General features: G+C 46.0%; 1 protein-coding gene across 1 annotated transcript in view; it reads right to left on the bottom strand.

The window, feature by feature from the left end:
- FBXO32 (F-box protein 32) overlaps positions 1-11,450 on the bottom strand; it is a 35,600-nt gene extending 24,150 nt beyond the window's left edge. Inside the window, exons 1-4 of the mRNA XM_045453748.1 lie at positions 10,844-11,450; positions 4,838-4,950; positions 3,914-3,963; positions 2,625-2,717 (exon numbers count right to left, since the gene is read on the bottom strand). Of these exons, the coding sequence (XP_045309704.1) occupies positions 2,625-2,717; positions 3,914-3,963; positions 4,838-4,950; positions 10,844-10,959 (372 nt within the window). The 5' untranslated portion in view covers positions 10,960-11,450. The remainder of the gene's footprint in view (positions 1-2,624; positions 2,718-3,913; positions 3,964-4,837; positions 4,951-10,843) is intronic.
- Between the last annotated feature and the right edge of the window lie 10,790 nt (positions 11,451-22,240).

Genomic DNA, 22,240 nt, shown 5'->3' with positions numbered 1-22,240 from the left:
TTTTTTAAAGGCCTTCAAAGTTGGTTCAGTTGTTCACTGGAACTAAGGAATCACTATGGTACTATATTAGACCATTATGTCCAAGTGGTAAGATGGGGAGGACATATTGGCAAGCTACTTTGCAAAGTTGGCTTAAGGGTAAGAATATATGAGATGTGCATTGACTTCCTTAGAAGAAAACCCTCAAAGCGCAGTGCCTATCATTAAAATGTTTAAGCTCTTTATAAAAATAACATTATTTCTCAAATTATAGAGGACTCTTAACAGTGAAAGGGGGAAAAAAAAAAGATTGTTCTTTCCAAAATAGAAACACTTTTCCACTATTGCTGAATCTGACAGCTCTGAGAGCATTCAGCAGTTTCTCTAACTTCAAGATTATTTGAGGGAAAGTGCTCACATTTTATAATTAGATACTATCAGATACAAGTCCTCTATGCTGAGTCTTAATCAAGTGGCAGATTTCCCATTAATCTTTTTTTTTGGAAGTAGAAAAACATTTATCAACTGAATTGAAAAGGTATATTAGGGAGAATCAATGATAATTTAGGTGAGTAGGCAATAATAAATATTAGTAGCTGACTCTGAATAATTGATTCCGATTTGCAGGGTATCTTCATATATAACATTACTGAGTTCACAGCTACCCTGTGAAGTTGAGGTTGTTCTTAATCCTTCTTACGGAAGGGGCGGCTGAGCCTTAGGCTGTAACAGTATGAAAGTTGCGGGGCTGGGGCCTGACCTCAGACCATTGTACCTTCAGTCCTCTGCTTGCAGAGAACTTACTGTAGCAGTGAAGAGTGTGGACTCTAAGACTGACCAGGTTTCAGATCCCGATTTTGTCGCTTATGTAGCTTTGTGACCTTGGACAAGCCATTTTACTTTGCCGTATTTCCGTTTATTGAAACAGATAATAAAAGTACCCACACTTCATAGGGTTAATGGACGAATAAAGGTGAAGGCACATAATTGCACGAAGATAGAGTTTTGCTATTACGACCTTGTTCCTTTGCTGTATTTCTTGTGAAAGGGAAAACAAGTAGGAAGACCCATCTACAAACTGACTGTTTTGCTGATCAGTTTGTAATTAAGACATCAGAACTGGGTGTCCTCCTCTGACACCTAGAAGATGGAAAGTATTCATATTCTTAGCAACAGAGTTTCCAGCTCTTGCTGGGCCTGTCTCCAACCAGCCTGGGCTGGGTTGCAGGCCACAGTGACCTCCCTGAAATGGCAGAGTCACACTGAATGACGTGAACATTTCATCAAGAAGGTCTCTTATTTTCATCCCTTTTGGATTGGAATAAGGGCTCAGCTGAAAGCTGACAGATTTACTCATGTGGTCACAGGCTCAGCTCAGAGCTTCTAACCTACAAGGAGGCTTGAGTTTTTATCAGGTCAGCTGGGACGGCCAGGCCAGCATCTGCCCTGATGACAGGTGAATGATCCAGGCCTCAAGGGGCCTTGAATGTCATTGCTCTGGCTGAGCCGTGGCAATCATGTGACTCAGCGACAGGGCACTGAGAAGCACAACAACCCAGGAAAAAGAAGATAAAAACCCAGCCACCCAACACCCACAAGGGGTAAATTCCCTCCTACGTTTTTTAAAAATTTGTTTTTAATGTTTTATTTTGGTTTTTGAGAGACAAAGAGAGACAGAGTGCAAGCAGGGGAGGGGCAGAGAGAGGGGGAGACACAGAATCTGAAGCAGGCTCCAGGCTCTGAGCTGTCTGCACGGAGCCTGATGCAGGGCCTGAACCCGTGAATGTAAGATCATGACCTGAGCTGAAGTCAGCCGCTTAACTGACTGAACCACCCAGGAGCCCCTAGTCCCTCCTACTTCTGAGACTAAAACCCAAACAGCTGCTACCTCTCAGGTTGAACCACTGACAGAAATGCACAACAGAGCTAAGGGTGGGGGGGAAACAACAACAATAAACCAATTAAAAAGAATCACTGATTTGGAGGGCATGTTTAGACTTATTTGCTTTACTACCTTCATCATTAATATCTTGCCACAGCTCCTTAAAATTTTTTTTTCCCCGACATGGGGTTTCAAATGGAAAGCAACGGACCTGAACAGGTAGTTAGTTTCACGCTTTAGGTGAACAAGACTGAACGTGGGGTGGGAGGGAGTCACGGGAAAGATGCGCTGAGGTGCTTTGAACTTGTCTGGTGTTGTAGCCTAAACCAAGAATGCTGTGGGGTCACCTAGAGTCTGCTAAAACAGGACAAGGAGGAGGACAGTGAGAACAATCAGAGGTACAGAAGGTTTTAAAATAAGACATGGTGTTTTTTGGCTTTCTTACTACTGAATTCTCTCTTGCTAATGTGGCTGCCAGAGCCCTTGCTGCCTGCAGTGTGTTCCCATTTATGGTGGGGGGCGGGAAGTGGCTCACATGAGGACTATGGCCGTTCCTGTCTGTCACGGCCAATCTCAGGGACATCCTCACGGGATCCACGTAAGGACTCGAAGTACATCTGGACAGAAGGGAGTTGAGAAGTCTGTTTTCTGCTTTCCTCAAAATTCCCAGTGTCCTACAGAGTTATTCTTTGGGGGGGAACTATCTCAAGAGAACCTGAAAAAGATAATTCAACTGAGACCCTGGGAACCTATAGAGACTTACCCGTACGACGTAGTTAAATCTTCTGGAGTCCAGAATGGCAGTTGAGAAGTCCAGCCTGTTGAAAGCTTCCCCCAGAGTGCAATAGCCATGGCGCTGAATGTGAAAACGGGGGGCACAGAGGTCATTCTCCAGAACGGTCCACCTGGACTCTACTGGCAAGCTGGATGCCTGTCTTAGGTAACCTGTGGCCATATGCTGTTTTCCTGGGCCATGATAAGCTCTTTCTGGGAGCCCCCTGCGAGCCACAAAGACGGACAGTGCAGCTAGCAGCTGCTTTAGTCTGTGACTCACATGTTAAACACCCCTCTTCATGACTTGCGCCATTTGGACCCTTGTTCTCCACATGAACTTGAATGGGAAAATCCTAAGTAGGTGCTTATCCGGGAAAGGTCAGGAGTTGGACATAGGATGGAAGATGAAGATAGCTGGTCACTGTAGCATCTCCTGGGAGGAGAATTAGACTTCCTTGTGTCAATCCTGCCTGCTACCTTGCCTCGCATCTTTACTGCTCTTCTCATTGGGATCATCAGAAACTTTTTTTTTTTTATTAAGGCTTCATGAGGAGGCAAAAGAACTTTTGATTTTTTACCTATGAACGCACAAGCACTGGGAGCAGAGAGCCCTGACTCACAGTCTCAGCTCTGCTCTGAGTATCTGGATAATGGCGGGTGTGCCCTTGACCTCCGTGGGGCTCCAAACCGCAGAGGGACTTATGTATTCACCAAGGTCCCTGACAGTGGTAGAAATTCCATCGTTCTACCACACTGCCTGATAACCTAGATATCTGAGCAGATGCCTGTGCAGGGAGAAGATGTACATAAAAGGGTTTTATAAAGTGCCACGCAAATGTAGTTGTTACAGTGCCTTGTCCCCTTCTAGGTCTAGCTCAGTGTCTCATACTGAGCAGACATGAAAACTTCTGCTGTGTTTAGTGATTAGCCCCTCCAGGGCTAAAACTTAACAAAGTTGGAGTCTGAAGAGATCTGAGAACAAGAAAGAGGCACTGTTCTCCGGGCAAGGCCAAGGCTTTATAACAACACATTTGAGATGGGTATACTAATCTTTATAAAGCACTTTTACATACGTGATCTCACTGAATGACTGGGGAGTCCACCTAGTGACTTTGGCTTCTCACTCTCTCTGATGGTTGGGTAGGTGGTGAGCTGCTAGCCACTACCCCCCACACCCAGCCATGATTTGAAGTCATATTCTTGCCCACTTTCCCTCCCTTTCCTGTTGGGAGAGGCATAAAGCTAAGCATACGCTTTAAGGAACAGATGGATGCTCACCTCTTTAGTACTTCCTTTGTGAACATAAATCCATTTTTCTTGGTGGAAATCTACAGAGGCAAAAAAAAAAAAAAAAAAGAAAAAAAATTAAAAACAAAAAACCCCACAGCTTTAAAATTTGCATCATGCCCCCAATTTTAAACTTGTTTCTTTTTCATATACTCCAAAGTGTTAAAAAAGTTTTAACAAAAAAAGACAGAGACTCTACTGACAATCTAAGAAATGCAAATGCCTAGTTTCTGCAGTGTATACATATCGGAGTTATGCTGACCGGGTCTGAAGCTCTCCAAATCTTTGATCATCAGATTTAGTATACCAAAGCTCCAAATTGAAAAAAATCAAATACCCAAGTACAAGTTTGTTGTAAATGTCAAACCTACAACTTATACAAGGCCATAAAAAGTAGAAATAAAGCAGATAACATGAAGAGATCATGTAGTATGAGTGGATTAAACTAAAGATCTGTGATTCTGGCTTATTTCTAGAACTTTATCCTCTTACACCCAGCATCTAGAAATGTAGTAGTATTTAGACAAGGAAAGAGGGAGAAACAAATCTACTTTCAAAGCCTCACAACACAGTGCCAAATAAAAACACATGCTGGAACTGATTCAGCTGATCATATCACTGCATAATAACTAAATTAACTACGTCAAATATTAGTGACAAGTGGGGGGAAAAAACCCCACTCTGACTAGCAACTGACTTATAAACAAGACTATAAAGAACACATTGATCTTGCTTGTAAAATGCACGGCCGGGTTTCTGAGTGCAAAGTTCCCAATGACCTCTGTCAGTGACACAGTAAACATTAAAGCAGATGTCTAACACTTGAGGTCTGATTTTCTCCCCTCCCCCCCAGCAAAGAACCAATCCTAGTGATCTTCAAACAGCTTTCTTTTAAGTTCAAAACAAATGGCTTACACTGGGTTTTGGTTTTGCTATTCAGCATGTCCTTCTTTCTCTTCTTGGCTGCAACATCATAGTTCAGGCTGTTGAAAAGATTCTCCTTATCGTATACTTCCTTGTTGCAATAACTAGGAATAACAGGAGAGGGGATGAGCTATAGCAGCTATATTTTAATAAGAGCTGTTTCTATAAATAACTTACCGGGTTATAAAACACAAACATACATCTTCTCAAACAAAACAATAGCCCCCTCAAAAGAAGTCTGTTCAGGCACAGACCTCCCTCTTTGGGGATGAAATATTGTCACATCTCTGTGGAAGGCAGGGATGGGGGCTTCTACTGCTTTTGAATTCCCAACAGTGCTTGCCATTGTGTTTGACACACAGCCCTTTACCCTTTAACTAAAGGCAATGCCGGGCACTACAATATTACTTTAAGCAAAAATGACGACTTCAGGGGGGAGGGAGAGGGATGATTACTGCTATCACTGTGGTACACAATGCCTTCATTTTGCAAAAGTATCCACCCTAAGCTGCTTTCTAAGAAAAAAAAAAAAAAAAACACAACAAAACGTCCTTTTGGAGATATAATTCACATACCATACAATCCACCCATTTAAAGTGTACCCAAGCTTCTTTTAACTAGCATGCTTCCATCATGCCTTTGAAACATGATCACATTAACAAAAATCTGACTTACACACTCCATTTCTAGGAGACGTTGAGCATACAGTGCTAATTGTTTAGATTTCATGGAATTCCGTGACTAACACTCAGCATCACGCTGCGAGGTGAAGACCTTGGGTCCTAAATGAAACCAGCTGATTTCACAATTCATAAATTTATAAGGGCTGAAAAAACAGAACTGCCCAATTCACAGGTCCCTGAAGGATGCACAGATTCAACTTGGGTCAGGTGCATATTTCTGCCAGTAGGCTGAGCTGTTATTTTGGGGAGCTGAGTTCTATTCTGTGATACCACATAACTTCACAGTAAATCTCTGAAGAGTTTTCATTGAAAGGATGCTGGAGAAATATTGAAGTATAGTGAGTAGATCCCCCAAGCCCCATGGGGATGTATGTACAAGGCAGGATTTAGAATTCCCACTAGTAAAACATAAATCAGGGGCTTTTTCTTGTATCACCGATATATCAGAGCTCTTTAATTTTCTGAGTTCCTTTGCTGAATTTAAAATGTGGTTTGCTTCACATCTTCTTTGGACATACATCTGTTGGATAAAATGAGGTACACCTGCACTTCTCTATTCCACAGACATTATGTAAATGGTACAAGAGAAAAGAGGGTTTGAAACAATTTCCAGTATCCTGTTGCTACAATCGTCTCAAGTAGCACTTTGATAAGTACAATAAGTATCTTGCTACATAAATGCTTACACATGATATCACCAACAACGTGCTCAGTGTTTCTGGACCCAGAGGAATAAGCTTGATGGATAATCTATCATTTGTTAAATCTGCCCTTGTAAGGCCATGTTTAATACCACTTATTGAGATTTCTAACATCTCTAGCCTTCTTTTCATTTGGGGAAACTGGATATTTTTAGGTTTCATAGAGATTACCGCAGAAATGTCTTCTCTTAGAGACAGTTTCTTAAACGAGCCAAGGGTGAGTGTTTGGGGTCAGGCTCTGTGTCACGCGTGAGTGTGTGTTTGTCTACTTGCATGACAGTAGTGTACAAAACCACCGACTGGTCAGTGATCTGCTCCAAGGTCAGCAAGAAAAGAGAGAACAAGGGAGCGCTGGACTCTGAGTCCTTAAAGCCAACTTAAGAATTTCAATCAAAGTTGAGAAGGGGAAAACATGGAAGGTTACTTGACTGGTCCATGGTGTACCAAAGCTGAGAACAGCCTTTAGAAAGCAAAGTTAAGAACGTTTTTCATGTAAAAACACCACACGAAGGCTTATTTTTAAAGAAAACACACTCCTACACCATGAACGAAAACCTAGAGCTTAAATTCCACCTGTAGAGAACCATAAAATGAAGCGGTCTTATTCTCAGTCACACTTTTGAGGTTTGGCAGAAAGTTTCCAGAGCCTGGACCTTAGATTGTGGCCATTCCCCAGAGATTTTAAATATTTACAGTTCACCTTACTCTCTTCTAATTGAGAACATTACTCAAAGGAATTTGAGCACCTGCTTTCCTCATAGAAATGACAATAATCTGCTTTAAGTCCGAGCGACTCATTTCCAAAGTTAGTTGAAGAAGAATTTGACATCATTGATGATGTTCTTCCACTGTAGAATGTAGAAACACTTCAACCAAAGACAAACCCTGCATTTTTCTCTTGATTATTAGGTTTTGGACTTCAGAGGTGGGGCCTGGAAGGAAGGGCTAGGAGGTTTATTTGTGTTGTCTGCTTGTAGCTTTTCTTTCAAGCAATAACATACTCAGTTAGAGGTTATTCTGAGAGTTCAATTATGTCCATCCATTTCAAGGAAATGCAAAGCCAAGAGAAAATTACAACTGAAATTTTTAACAAGAAAAGCCACCACCATTTAGGAACCATGACATTTAACTTTTTTTTTTAAGTAGAACTATTTAAGGATGCTAATTACCTCATTAAATTCAAGAATAGCCACTGAAGTTGCCATTTGGTGGTTAGTTTTTACTAATCTTGATTTTTATAGGCACAGGCACAGAATAAGAAAAAAGACCTCTCCCAGCCTTATACTATCAATATACACGTACCTAGATATTTAAAGACAACTTTAGAAATGATGGAAAGATTTCAAAATAAGACCGTTTGGGCAGAGGAGATAAGGGCATCGGTGGGGGGAAAGGCCTATTTCTCATTTTGTTCCGCAATCACAGGCCATTTAAGAAAGCTATGGAGGGCCTAAAGGGTTTGGTGGTGGATTAAAGCTGGTGAGATTTCTATGCTAATTTGCTCCAATACAGACGCAAATCGTCAGACTCCGTACCCAGATTGTTCTGGTGAAACAAACAGCCTACTATATGAAGCTTGTAGAACAGTGCCTTGCACACAGTAAGCACTCATAAAAATTTGACGTATTATTTTTGTCTTCTGCACTACTCGTCCAGGGCACCAAGCTTCCTGCTTCCTGGTTCAGCCTCAGCTATGTGCAGAGCAACATTGGAGTTTTCAGCTGCAGGCCTGTAGACTTGGAGAAGAGTGGCCTGAGGCTCAGATCGCTGAGATGACTCATTCTGGGGGTGGGGGAAGCTGGAGGGTTGTTGGTGAGGCTTGGAGGTACCTCAACTACCACTTCCTTGAAGCATTCTTGGACCACCCCCAATTCATGCCAAGCGCTTTCCCTGAACTTTTCATCTGCCCACCCACATTTAAACTGGTCATTCCTCTGCTGTCTTATGCAAGTACCCCTTTTAAATGAGGGGTACTGCTTTAAACTTATCCTAAAGCCTGCCATGATCTCTGTTCATGGCTGGGATGGGCTTTGTAAGGTTCTGCTGTTGGAAGGGGACAGGGCCCAGAACATAGAATGGCCAGCAGAGTCCAGAGAAGGCGTGCTGTCCAGACGGGCTGTGGTCAACTGTAAACACTCTCCCCAGGTCGGAACACACCAAATGTACCCTTCATTCCCGACTCTTGTTCAGGCAGCTCACAGAATTGGATGTGGAATTAGAGAAGTGTAGCAGGCCTCTGTTGTCCTCTGTTTTATTACCTCCCCTCCCCCTTTGGAAAGGGCCGTCGGCCTTTTGTTTTCTCCTAACAGGAGAGGCATTCACCTGTGTAGGCAGGCGGTCAGCCCAAACCTTACATCACAGAGAAACATGACCAAGACTAAAAACAGTGGGGATATTTGAGACTCCAGACCTAGGTCCAAGAAGGCCAACTGCTTTTAAGAAGTTGGCAGACTTCTCATGCTAAGTAGGGAAGGGATTGTTTACAATTGGTGGAGGAAAAAAATACTCCGCAAACAAACAGCCAGCTGCTTTGCCAGGAGCTACCAACTGATTGCTAAACTCTGACTCCTCCAAGAGCCACAGGTGGCCACTATATTGATCACCACTTGTGGTAACTATGGCGGTGCTACAGCACTGGCTCAGAAGGCACGAAATGGGAGGAAAGAAGGAGGCTCATGAAGGGGTCTGAGGGGTGTGAAGCTACCTGATCCCAGCCTAGGTTAAATTTTCGTGGTAAGTTAAAACCATCTTCAAGGTCTCCCACTCTGTGGCGAGAGGCACCACTATCTGCTTCTAAAGGGGAGTGATACCAGCTTATCTCTTGGAGCAGATACAGTGTGAATATTTACATGAACCAGAGGCTCAGTATCTTGAATCCTCTCCTGCTGAATGCATCCTCCTAACGAGCAACCTATAATCATATTTGGGTGAGCCGCTGGGACATCATTCAGCAGATCCTTGCTGTATTTCCCCAGAAAGCATCTGGACTGTTGTACAGAAATAAAAGTAACAAACTATCAAGATCATCATTCCTTAGGAATGAGGAGGCAGGAAGGAAGCTTCTATTCTACTAGAAGCAAGCTTCTAGTCAAGGGAGAATACTTTAGGCATAATTGGTAACTCGCATCCCTAAAAGGTTAAGAGTCTAGTGACAGCAATTGGTCTTTTGATTTTTCTATTAAGTAAATTCTCTGATTTGCAGTAAGACTTCTTATTTGCTCTCCAAACTCTACAGTTTGCCTCAAAATATCTTTAACATAAGGGTTATATATGCTTTTGTCTCTCCTGACAGACCCCCAGGATTAAATGCTTTTGTTTCTTTTTCCATTGGAAGACTAAAGGAGTTTGATGTTTTACAAATAACAATCAGATGGGGGGGGGGGGCGCTCTGGAGGTCAAGCTGTCAAAATAACCACACTTTCTTGACAGTTTTCTTAAAATTGAGTGCCAGGGGGCTCAGCCAAAAAAACCACTGGTAAATCTCAGTAAGTGGGAACCTGGTCCGGTTACAGAACTCATCACCGGAATCAATTTAAGGGTTCTGGTGCCAGTGGTTTCAACCAAAGGCTGCACGAACAGGCATCCAAGGGTGACTGGGCTGCACTGATCGCCTCTGGACCCGCTTTCATTGCCCTTCCCACCTGTTCCAAATGTCAGGGATCTGGAAGTCAACTGTTGCGATCCGGGACTGACAGATTCCAGACCACTTCACTTACTAGACAGCGCTTCTGTGTTATAACCAAACGGAGCGGACCTCGGGTTTTCAACCAGACTGACGGGGCTCAGGGTGGGGGGCTGGCGCGGGGTACTTTCTGCAACTGACGGGCATCACTTGAAATTATTTCGCCCAGAAAACTGACCGAAAGGGCCACTGAAGAAACAGGTGCAAGCGCTTCGTCCTTTCAGAAGCAGAAGGCTTGTGGGTGGCCTTCCCGCCTCCCTTCCCTCCTCCGCAGCTCCGCAGTCGCGAGTCTTCACCCTGGTTCCGCCAGTCCGCCCCGCAAGCGCCGGTGCCCCAGGGACCATCTGGCCGCCCCTTCCTGGTTACTCATCCTCCCTGCCCACTCTGCGGTCGCCCGTGCGTGGGAAGAGCCTGGAGGTGCTGCACCCATGTCCGATCGCGTCACCCGACTTGTGCCCACGGCGCTAGGGTGCTCCGAGCCCCGCCACCCCCAGCGGTTTAAAGGTGCGAAGCCCACTCGCCCGCGCCCCCGCCCAGGCGGACGGCGCGACTCCAGTGTCCTTAAGGCAGGAGTCCCCTGAAGTTGTATGCTTGAGTTTGAACGTTTGCGGACAAGGTCTGCGTCTGTCGTCAGATTCCCAGAGGGACCCGGGGCTCTGTAAAGAGTTGTGCCCACTTGGAGACGCAGACCCTGAACAATAAGAGAAACCAAATTCCCCGAATCCCGTGCTCTAGCGACCTCTGCAGAAACCCCGTCAACTTCTCTCTCCTCCCCTGCACCCCGCCGCCCCCCCCCCCCCCCGCCCTGGTCCAGGGGCTTCCTCCTCACCCTGTTCCAGCCCTGCGTGCCCCCCACTCTCCCGCCCCTGCGCCCCCGAAACCAGCCCAGGTCTGTTTCGCGGGGCTGCAAGTTGGTGGCGGATCCACTCACCTGCTGAGGTCGCTCACGAAGCTGCCGCTCTTCTCATCCAGGAAGCGCTTCCAGCCATCGGCCGTCTTCACCCAGCTCTGCCCGGGGGACCGCCAGTCCTGCCCGAGGAATGGCATGGCTCCGGGGGCGACGCGACGGTCGGACTCGGCGGACTGACGGACAGGACCGGCGGGGCGGCCTCGGGGACGCGCTGCCCTGGACGGACCCTCAGGGGTGCTGGGGCCGACGCGGGGGCGGCTGCAGGGAGGCGGCGTGGAGGGCTGCGGGTTCGGGGGCCGCGGAGCCGAGCGCCTGGGCTCGGAGAGGGCGCGGCGCCGGGGAGGGCCGCAGGGCGCGCGGGGCTGGCCAGTGTGCCGCGCCGCCGTCCCGGCCGCAGTATTTATCGCGGGCCGCCGGCCCCGGCCCTTTGTTGCCGGAAGAGCCGCCTGCTCTTAGCCCGGCCCCCCCGCCGGAGCCCACGTGGCTTTGTTTATGGGCTCGGCTTGTTTTCCGAGGCGCCCGCGGCTCCCGCTCCCGAGGCTGTTGCACAACCGCGCGCCGGTGGAAACTTGAAGCCGCGCTGCCAGGCCGGGGCTCCCGCCGCCCCTCCGCCCCTGGCCCCCCGGCGCCCGCTCCCCGCCCCCCAGGGCGCAGCTGCCGCCGCCGCCGCCGCCGCCGCCGGGAGAGCGGGGCCCGGCCCTCGGGAAGCCGCGCCCCGTCCTCCCGCGGCTCCCGGGCTGGCGCGGCGCAGAAAGGAGGCCCGAGCGGCGTCTGGGTCACTGCTGGGCGGGGGTGGGGAGGAGGGAGAGCTCCCCTCCCATCCCCGAGCTGTCACTGAGCCCCGCGATCAGAGCAGCTCTTCCGGAACTGGGGGAGCACAGCGCGGCCAGGAGCAGAGCGGGGGAGGAGACTACAGCCTCCGAGCCTCTCTCGCAGCCCCAGCCCCGGCTCTTGGACGGAAGAGGGCAACCCCTGCGGGGCGGCGGTGGGGAGGAGGGGCAGCCCCCACCCCACCCTGCCCCCGAGCCGCCGTCAATGTGTCCTCTGCCAGGCCTGTCTCCGAGGGTGCCAAAGAAAGGACAAGGACAGGGAGGCCGGGCGCTTCTGGTGCCTGCGGGGTGGGAGTGGAGAGCAGGGACAGTCCCCCACCCTACTCTCTCTCTCAGCACGCTAAGCGAGCAGCGCCGACCTCTGGGGCACCAGGCCGCACGTTAAAGGTGTCCGAGCCTCGCTCCAGCTCCGGGGCTGTGCCCGCCTCTCCTTCCCGCTGTTCAACATCCTCAGGGCTGTTAATTTCTCTCCGGGAAATACTAGGCCAGGAGTTATGTTTTAGTTTTGGTGTGCGTTGAGGGCGAGGGACGCAGAAGCCCTTCCACCCGACCGATGGGGGTTAAAGGAAGTGCGGTGAGCTGGCAGTGCCCCAGTGCAGGTGCCGAGACCCTCAGGGACTAGCTTGTTAACCCGGTCTTCATAACCTCGGGCAAGCAGCCAGTGTGGGAGCGACACGGGTTTTCCAGATGAGGGCACTAAGGGCCCCAGAGGAAAGTTAAGCCGGTGACTTACCCAGGATGGCAAGGCTAACTTCTTCACAAGCCTTAGTACCATCTGAAATCACCCTGTTCAGTTTTAGTTTTAGTTTGTTTGTAATAATCCATTCCTCTCTATCCCTCTCTGCCGAACATAAACTCCTTGAGAGCTCCTAGGTCTTGTTGGAGGGATATCCCAGCACCTTGCCAGGCCAAGAGTAGCCTTTCAATAACTATTTGTTGTAGGAATAGGCGATCGGATGTGGGAGGCTGCTGGCTCGGGGTAGCTCAGGAAACCCTTCGTGACTTCTAGTTATGATGCTTCACAGTCTGATCTGTTTGGCAATGAGAAGGCACATAGCAGTTGCAGCAAGTAAAAATTCCACACTCAAGAATTAGTTTCAAACTTGACCCCTCAATATTCCTTCCTCTGCAGCCATCTACAAGTATTTTCTGTTCCACAGACTGTGCAATCTTTAAGGCTTAAAGTAGGCAAAATGATCGTGTGAGCCTTGGGAGGGGTGCATGGTGGAGGGGGAAGGAGATGTTTTTAATAAAGTCTGTTTTCAAGTAGCCAGAGTTTTCTGATTCAGGTTTCCCACCATAAATAATTTATTAGTGTGGTAATAGTAAAAATAGCTTGTAAAAACAGCGCAGAAGATCCTAAACAAATGATAAACACAGTGATCGTGCTAACAGATGAGACAATGTTGAGTCTGGCTTTTGCTGGACAGAACTGATATCTGCAAGGAAGCGTAATTGAGGGATGTGATTATTAAAGATGCCTGCTAGTTACATGTCCCTAAGCTACATCACTATAGAAACCGAAGAAGGCAGAAGATTTGAATTCTAATTCTGCTAGGGCAACACACTACTGTCTGACGTGGATGAATGACTTAAATTCTGGAGGCTCAGTTTTTTGAACAATCAAGAAAAAAACAGAGCCTCTAATGCATCCCTCTCTGGATTGAAAGCATTGTAAATGGGATTATTCGTACTAGTTCTTTCATCCTCTTTGATGACGTTACACATCCACGGGGCCCATGGCCTTCTAGTGATGTGTACTTCTCTGATTCTTGATGTTGGGCTTGGCTAGGTGACTTGCTTTGGTCGGTGGGATGCCGGCGGATATGACATGAGGAGATATGGGGTGCGTGCTTGTCTGGTTGATTGTGTGTTCTTGTGTCTCCGTGGCAAGGGTATACCCTGGGTGGCCACGGCTAGAGCCTTGGTCCCAGGATGGCACACAGGGAGCAGACACCTCAGTTGCCCTACAGATACATCAGCAAGAAATAAACGTTTATTCTTGAATGCCACTGACATTATTGTGGTCTTTGTTACACAGCCAGTAGCGACAAAGGATTGAGTGGCTGAAAGTTTGTCAAAGTTTTTTTCACTTCTAAAATTCAAGCATATGTAGGAAATCACTTTTTTTTTTTTTTGCTAAGAATTAATCTCAGAGAGCCTCTGTTTGTTTCTTGTACTTCAGCTCTATCTTCCTTCTAAAAAAAAAAAAGAAAGAAAAAAGAAAGAAAAGAAAAGAAAAAAAAGTTGTGGTTATCCTATCTAACCCAGCCTTCTTCTGAAGTGTCAGTGACTGCTTTAGATTTCCCACACCATTAAACATCTAACTCGACACTTCTTCAAACATATGGTTTCTGCTAGGAAGCCTTTCAGTGCTGAGCCCCTCAGGATAAAGAAAGTGCTAGACTATCTTTAGAACAGTTAGCTTCATATCAGATACTGGCTGGACTTTGCAAAGTCTTGCGATTGGAGGCCATATCGCGACTGAGCATTTGAGAACCGCAAAGACAAGGTATCAGCTAAGGTGTCTTAGCTTCCGACTGAAGATGCTTAGCGTGCTGAGAGAGAGAGTAGGGTGGGGGACTGTCCCTGCTCTCCACTCCCACCCCGCAGGCACCAGAAGCGCCCGCATGGCCTGGTTTGAGCAGGGCACACAATGCGAGTACGTTTGCATGGGCACTGGGCCACTGCCTCTCCTGACCAGCTTCCTACAACAGATTGCCCATGTGACATGCTGGGTATTTGATTTTTTTTTTTTTAATTATTATTTTTTTTTCAACGTTTATTTATTTTTTTTGGGACAGAGAGAGACAGAGCATGAATGGGGGAGGGGCAGAGAGAGAGGGAGACACAGAATCGGAAACAGGCTCCAGGCTCTGAGCCATCAGCCCAGAGCCCGACGCGGGGCTCGAACTCACGGACCGTGAGATCGTGACCTGGCTGAAGTCGGACGCTTAACCGACTGCGCCACCCAGGGGCCCCAAGGGTATTTGATTTTTTAAAAAATATTTATTTTTGAGAGAGAGAGGGCGTGTGAGAGTGGGGGAGAGGCAGAGAGAGAAGGGAACAGAGGATCTGAAGCAGGATCTGCACTGACAGCAGTGAGCCTGACACGGGGCTCGAACTCACAAACCGTGAGATCATGACCTGAGTGGAAGTCGAATGCTTAACCAACTGAGCCACCCAGGCACCCCTGGGTATTTGATTTTTTTTAAAAAATGTGTGCTTCTCCTCTATGGGGCTGTGAACTCCTTGCTGGTAGGGCCGTGTCTTAGTGTTTTAGTCACCACAGTGCTTGTCATGGTGTTTAGTATGTGACTCTCGCAATCAGTAAGTGACTCAATAAGTGTTGAAGTACTCAGGATGCTGTTATTCCCCTGTCTTCTCCTGTTGACCCCTAATTCCTCCGAAGGACACAGCAGGGTAGAGAGGAGGGAGGGTGGGCAGCCCCGAAACCTAGCCCGCATAGCTGATTCCTCCACGAGTCGGGCCTTACCAGCTAGTGAGGCAAACAGGAAAGGAGGTCAAAAGGTGACATCTTAGAAAAAAACGTTTTAAGTGTTTAAACACTTGTTCCCCCATGGCAGAGGCTAGCCATGCTGAAGACACTGTGTCAAGCACTTTGCAAACGTGATCCGGTTTAATACCCCTCACAAAAGCCTGTGAAATGGGTGTGATCGTTCCCTGTTTTACAGATGAGGAAGCCGAGGCTCTGAAAAGTTAGGTAGCCTGTCTTGAAGATCAGCCAGCCAGTAGGGTGAAACCCAAGCTCGTCCCCGGGTCTGTCTCCAACCCCGACGGGAGCCAGATTGGGTTCGAATCACAGTTCCCCACTTAAATAGCTGTGTGGCCTTGGACAAGTTACTTATCCTCTCAGTTTCCTCATTTGCAAAATGGGAATCATGATAGTACCCACCTCAAAGAGTGTAGTGAGGATTTATTGAGTTAATGTGCATACAGTATCCATAAAGGTGCCAGCACCAATGGTAAAGAGTATTATTATCTTTATGCAAAATTTGCACCTCCAGCTTTTATTTGCTTAAGTCCATGTCTACCCACCGAATTTTAACTTTCGAGGGCATGGAGCATAGCTCACCCAGCTAATTTCCAGATGTGGGAAAAACCGTCTATACTGGAGCAAGTTGTACAATGAAATGATAGCTTGCCTATTACTAGCTGCAATTTCTTGCACTTAAACTATGGAAATGGGTCTTATTCTGCTCAGAAGACTACATTTCCAAAGGCAAACCCAGCATAATTTTAGCCTGCCCACTGCCTCATAAGGCTGTTTATAGAAATTGTTTGTGGAAAGGATTGATAAATATGAAGTGCTCTGTTGTTTCCAGCCCCAAATGACATTTGTTTATGGTTTTGGCTGAGGGACTGACTACTTCTCACTAAAATGCAATGCTGTTTTGTTTTTTCATAGTTTCTCTTTCTGAAAGGTTGTGTTTTTTGTTTTTTGTTTTTTTTTTTTAATACTTATCAGCAGTAGTTGTAAGTTAAAAATAGCTTGTTGGGTGGGGCGGGGGCTGGGATCAACCAAATCTGTTGGCTCGCTCTGTCCAAGTTAGAGTGCATTTTGTAAAGGGGGAGCTAGAGGAACTCAGGATATTAAATTCAACCTGTCAGTGCTGTCGCAGGACTGTGTGTTTAATGCCACAACAATCTGCATATGACCCTACACCCTGTCTGTCTAGGGTGGGGCATCCTTGAAACAGTGTGAAATACGTCTGTTAGGTGTGTCTGAGCAGGAACTGCTGGCTGTGTGGTATTTTTGGGTCTCTGGATGCCATGAGTCCTGCCAACTAAATTAAAGTCGGTCAGACACATGTCACTGAAAATATTCTCATTACTTTAATGAGAATCATTTGGCATTCCTCAAATGTGGGCCTGGTTCTGTTTTTGAGAGAGGGTCAAGGGCATTTTGCTATAATCCTCCTTCTTTCATAGCCCAGTTGTTCAATTTTAATGAAAATTCTTTTTTTTTTCTTTTAATAAGTAGCAAATAGGATTTGGAGGCAAGGCTGCTAACTTTTGTACAATATAGAGAAATGAATGAAACGACACTTACGAATAGTCCAGACTTCCAGTGTTTTTATAAAAACACATTTTATTTTTATTTATCATTATTATTTTTAAATGCTTATTTATATTTTTAATGTTCTTGTTTATTTTTGAGACTGAGAGAGACAGAGCATGAGCAGGGGAGGGGCAGAGAGAGAGGGAGACACAGAATCCAAAGCAGACTCCAGGCTCTGAGCTGTCAGCAGACTCCGATGCGGGGCTCGAACTCACAGACTGTGAGATCATGACCTGAGCCGAAGCCAGACTCTCAACCAACTGAGCCACTCAGGTGCCCCAAATGTGTATTTACTTTTGAGAGAGAGAGAGAGACAGAGAGAGACAGAGAGAGACAGAGAGTGAGTGGGGGAGGGTCAGAGAGAGAGAGAGAGGGAGACAGAATCCCAGGTAGGTTCTGCACTGTCAGTACAGAGCCCCACACAGGGCTTGAACCTGTGAACTGAGAGATCTTGGCCTGAGCCGAAATGAAGAGTCAGATGTTTGACTGAGCCACCCAGGTGCCCCTAAAAACACATTTTAAAATGAGGATCTTAAATTTGTTACGGATGTCAAGTTTTAAATACACTATTAGTGCCTGAAATTGGTTAAAATCATCCTATCTATAACCTTTCAGATGGTATCTTGAATAGTTGAGTAACAAATTTTAGTTCTGAGATTTCTCATATACAAAAATAGCTTGGACTGAAATTCATCTAGACATTGTATCTCATGGTTACTTGTTATTATCACTAATGTTCATATAATTTTGCAAGGTAAGTATTTTTATCCCCATTTAATAGATGAAGAGACTAAGGCTTAGATATGTTAAACATTTACTCAAAGGTCTGCTTAAAAATCAGAACAAACTTTTAGAGAGTTTACCTAATCCAATTCCCTCCTTTTACCCTTGAAAAAGCTAAGTCTCAAAGAAGAGAAACTCTCTTCTTTGGGCACCATGATACCAAACCCACAGTGTTTGAATGTTCCATTAATCTTGCTGATCAGTGTCCCTGAGAAATGTACACTTTGAAGTAAAATTCAAATCCTCTGTGATTTGATCCAGTGATCAGATCTTATTAGGGCTTCTCATCAGTGAGTTTGTTCCAGAAGGTACAAGAAAAACAATTCGATCCCCTAGAGATGCTCCTCTTCAAAGTCAACCAGGATCCTAGAGAAACGACAGAATTGAAAAATCAGCATTTACCTGGCCACCAGATTGAATGTGGATTTACTGCTTGTTACCTTTTGACAGATTGTGGTAATCACTGCAGGTTTTGACTGGTCAGCCCTGGGGATTAGAATGGTTGGTGAGTCATGAAGTGTGTTTCCTCATGTGAGTTAACTACTGACTTGTCAAATCCTGGAGAAGTCACTTAACCTGTTTGGTGTTCAGTTTTCACATTTATGTACACACGTTATAAAGATGGTTGTATGATTCTATGGCATCCTTGTTTGAAGGGTGATCATTAACATGATTACAGATTTTCTTTGGGAAATAGAAAAATACAACTCTCTCCTGTCTTTCTTGTTGGGTGGCTGCCTGTCACCTCCATTAGAAAGGAAAAGTCTAGGGGTCCCTGGGTGGCTCAGTCAGTTGAGCGTCCGACTTTGGCTCAGGTCATGATCTCACAGTTTGTGAGTTTGAGCCCCGAGTCAGACTCTGTGCGGGCAGCTCAGAGCCTGGAGCCTGCTTCCGATTCTGTCTCCTTCTCTCTCTGCCCCTCCCCTGCTCATGCTCTCTCTCTCTCTCTTTCTCTCTCTCTCTCTGTCAAAAAAGGAGTAAACAATAAAAAAAAATTTTTAAAAAAAAGAAAGCAAAAGTCTCTAGAAGTGTTCTGCTCACTGTTGTATGCCTGATGCCTGGTGCATATCAAAGATCAAAGTGCCAAGGAGGTCTCAGTGTAGGTGGGACTGAATTTCTAAGTCGTCACCTAGAAATTGTGGTCCATCAACTGAAAACCATTTTACTCTTTGTCTCAGATGATTCAATAAAAATAAAAATAAAATGAGCCTGTGATTTTTTTTTTTTAAAACAGCAGTACATTCATTTCAGGAAGAAGAATGTAATTTAAAAATAAGTACAGAATGTTCATCTTCTTTCCCATTCTGACTACAGCCTGAGAAATCCAGTCCCTTAAGGGACATAATATTTTCAACCAGGGTTTACTGTTGATAGTAATTTAAGAAATAATTTAGTCTTTTAAACATCTGCTTTGCTAAAAATGGTATTGCATAAAAGCTTTTGCTAAATGTCTTCAAATTGTGTATCTGTTGAAGAGATGGGGCATAAATTAGATTTTTCTCTCCTCTGTCAACTAAGCAAAAGGAGTGGTTATCTTCAGTTCTGATTTTGATCATTTTACAGGCTGTCAAATCTGTTGTCGAATATCATTCATTCACTGTCTCAACAGGGGTATATCATGCCTCTGCTATGTTCTGGTGCTCTTCTGAAGCAACTTTGGGAACACAAAAATGAGCATTTACTCTCAGGGGATGTATAGGTCATAGGGAGAGAGACATATACAAATATGTATTCCTAAAACTATGTGCCATGTATAGTGATTGGGATTTGCACAGGGTTTGTTGGGACTTTACCCACAAGGGTAAATCACGTGACTCAACCTGGCCTGGTCAGGCAAGGCTGCCAGGAGTTGCTCCTGAGCTGGATCTTAAAGGATGAGTAGGAACTGATGAAGCGAATGGAGATAAAGCATCCAGGTAGAGGAGACGGCAGGAACACTGACAAAAGGGGCGGAAGAGCCTGGGGTGCCTCGAAGGACAGAGTGTGAGCAGATAGTGAGAAAGGCTGGGATGGAGGGGGTGGAGGCAGATTGCAGAGGGTTCTGTGAGGTCTGGTAGAAAGCTTGGGCTTTATCTGAAGCAGTAGGAGCCGCAGAGAGCTGTAAACAGGGAATGACGCAGGTAGGCTATGCTGTAATAGATATCTCTTGGTGGGGGAGGGCAGAGGGAAGGACGGAAGAAGCACACAGAACGGACAGGAGTCAGGAGGATGTCACTGTTTGCAGGCAGCAGCTGATGAGCATCAGAGCCAGGAGGGTAGTAGCTGGGGCGGTGAGGAGGAGACGAACTTGAGACTCCTGTAGGAGGCAAACACCCAGGACTCGGTGATTGATCAGGGATGAAGAAAGGACAGCACTAAGGAAGAAGGAAGGCTTTCCAGATTCTCCTTCCTTCCTTCCTTCCTTCCTTCCTTCCTTCCTTCCTTCCTTCCTTCCTCCCTTCCTTCCTCCCTTCCTTCCTTCCTTCCTTCCTTCCTTCCTTCTTTCCTCCCTCCCTTCCTTCTCTTTCTTTTCTTTCTCTCTCTTTCTTTCTCCCTCCCTTCTTTCCTTCTTTTTAAATTTTTTTTCTCTTTTTTTTTTTTTTTGAGAGAGACAGAATGCAAGCGGGGGAGGGCAGAGAGAGGGAGACACAGAATCTGAAGCAGGCTCCAGGCTTCGAGCTGTCAGCACAGAGCCTGATGTGACCTCGAACCCATGAACTGTGAGATCATGACCTGAGTTGAAGTCAGATGCTCAACTGACTGAGCCACCCAGGAACCCCCCTTCCTTCTTTTTAAGTAAGCTCTATTATGCTCAACATGGGGTTTGAACTCACAACTTCAATATCAAGACAGATTCTACATTAGGTGAACGAATAAACCAACGGTTGGGCGAGGGTCTGAGGACTGTCTCACTGTTCTGAGTGAGACCTCACTTTCACTCATTTTAGGGCTGTGAACAGGACAAACTCTGCATTTCCTCTTCCCTGGGGACGTTGCCTGTGTTGTGGAAGGGACTTATTTCTAATTGCCAAGGCCTGCCCAGGGAAAAGGAAGGAGCTCCATTTGGAACAACATTCAAAAGGGATCTTCTTTTTTGTCCTCCATTATCTGATCCATCTTGAATAAGATTGTTTTTTCTACCAGTGGTGATAGTACACAGTCCTGTCCCATGAAATGAAATGTTCCTTTTTCACCTGTCTTTAAAAATGTTATGAATATATAGTGCTATTCTCACTACAAATAAGAATGAAATTGCCTAAAACCAACAAGTGAATGGGTGGGTGCTGAAAATTTGTTTTATGTAAATATTTTTACCATCCAATTTGTACCGCCTGTGAGCACCCTGATGTGGGGGACAGGGGATGCCTCAAGTATGGTGGGAGGTTGTGCCGACTTCTAAATCCGGGATCCAAAGGGACTTCTCTCCCTGCTGTGGTTCAGTCAGGGGCAGGATGTGACTTGGGCTGCACCAATCACACACACTCTCCTGGAGAAGTGCTGGAAGGAGGTTGGCATTTCCTCATTGGAGGGATGCTGACCCTGGCTGGCCCCTGCTGTAGCAGCTTTGCTATGATCCTTGCTATCCGGTCCTCTGGGGGCCCTCTCAGTTCTTGCCTCAGTTTTCCATGCCTGTTTCTTCAGCCTTTATGAACCGATAGTCTTCCAATAAAATCTTTGTGCTTAGAAGAGTTGGGGTCGATTTCTGTTCCTTGCAAACAGTGACTGTGACAGTATGGAAGCTCCATGTGGGAGGCATTTGGGGCCTGGGTCACATACGAACACACTGTCTCCTCTGCCCATCACCCCTCCAAGCACCTGTGATCTCATGTGCTTATGTGTGCACTTGGGCCAACAGTTGAATTAGACCAGAGAGGATGATTTGTAAGTATTAGGACTTACCTAAAGAAATCATCCACTGAGAAAACTGGACTCAAGCCCAGACAGGGGATTTTGGCTTGCACAAAGCTGGCGGATTTAGAAATATGGAGACTGGGAAGACTGCTGAACTGCCCATGTGTGAAAGTGAAACAAGAGGAATTCAAAAGCTCATAGCTGTAGATTTTTCTTATAAATCCATGGCATGAACCTCATCAGGGCAGCATGGCTGAACCCAGAGAATATCTTATAAATTTCCCTAAGGTACACTTTTTGTTACAAACAATTTCCTAAATTGATGCTTCAGATGTGGAATTTAGCTTGAAGGCAGGAGGAAGGAAGTGATATTTATTGAATACCTGTTGTTGTCTGACTTTTATCTACATTGGTTTATTTAACCCCTCCCCCCCCCTGCAAACAGTGTAAGGTATCATATCCCTATTTATTCACAAAGAATAAATAGTCAGGCTCATAGTTAGACTCACACAGCTTATGCATGGCAGAGCAGGGATTTCAATCCAGGACTTTTAACTCCAAAGCGTGTGCTCTTTCTATGAAACAATTCTGCCTCCTGAAGGTTATGTGAGGGCAATAGGGAGCATAAGGGCAGAGAAAGCACACTTCTAGACCTTGGGAAGAAAATTCTTCTTTCATGCGTGTGAGACTCAGGACCACAGACATGGCTAACGGTTTGTGTCCTGGCGGCCATTGTGTAGTCTGGAAAGACCACGATTGGACTGGTATTCTACCTGTCAATAACCAAGGGACTCATTTTATGATAAAAGAAGTATAGCACTGGGTGCTTGCTGGCAAAGTCAGCTGATTTGACTATGTGACCCATCACTCAGAAGCTTCACAGAACTGTAG

The sequence above is a fragment of the Leopardus geoffroyi genome, chromosome C3 (genome assembly GCF_018350155.1).
Source record: "Leopardus geoffroyi isolate Oge1 chromosome C3, O.geoffroyi_Oge1_pat1.0, whole genome shotgun sequence".
In the NCBI taxonomy this organism is placed as follows: Eukaryota; Metazoa; Chordata; class Mammalia; order Carnivora; family Felidae; genus Leopardus; species Leopardus geoffroyi.
The sequence above is the reverse complement of the archived record's forward strand: the minus strand, read 5'-3'. Positions and strand labels throughout refer to the sequence as shown.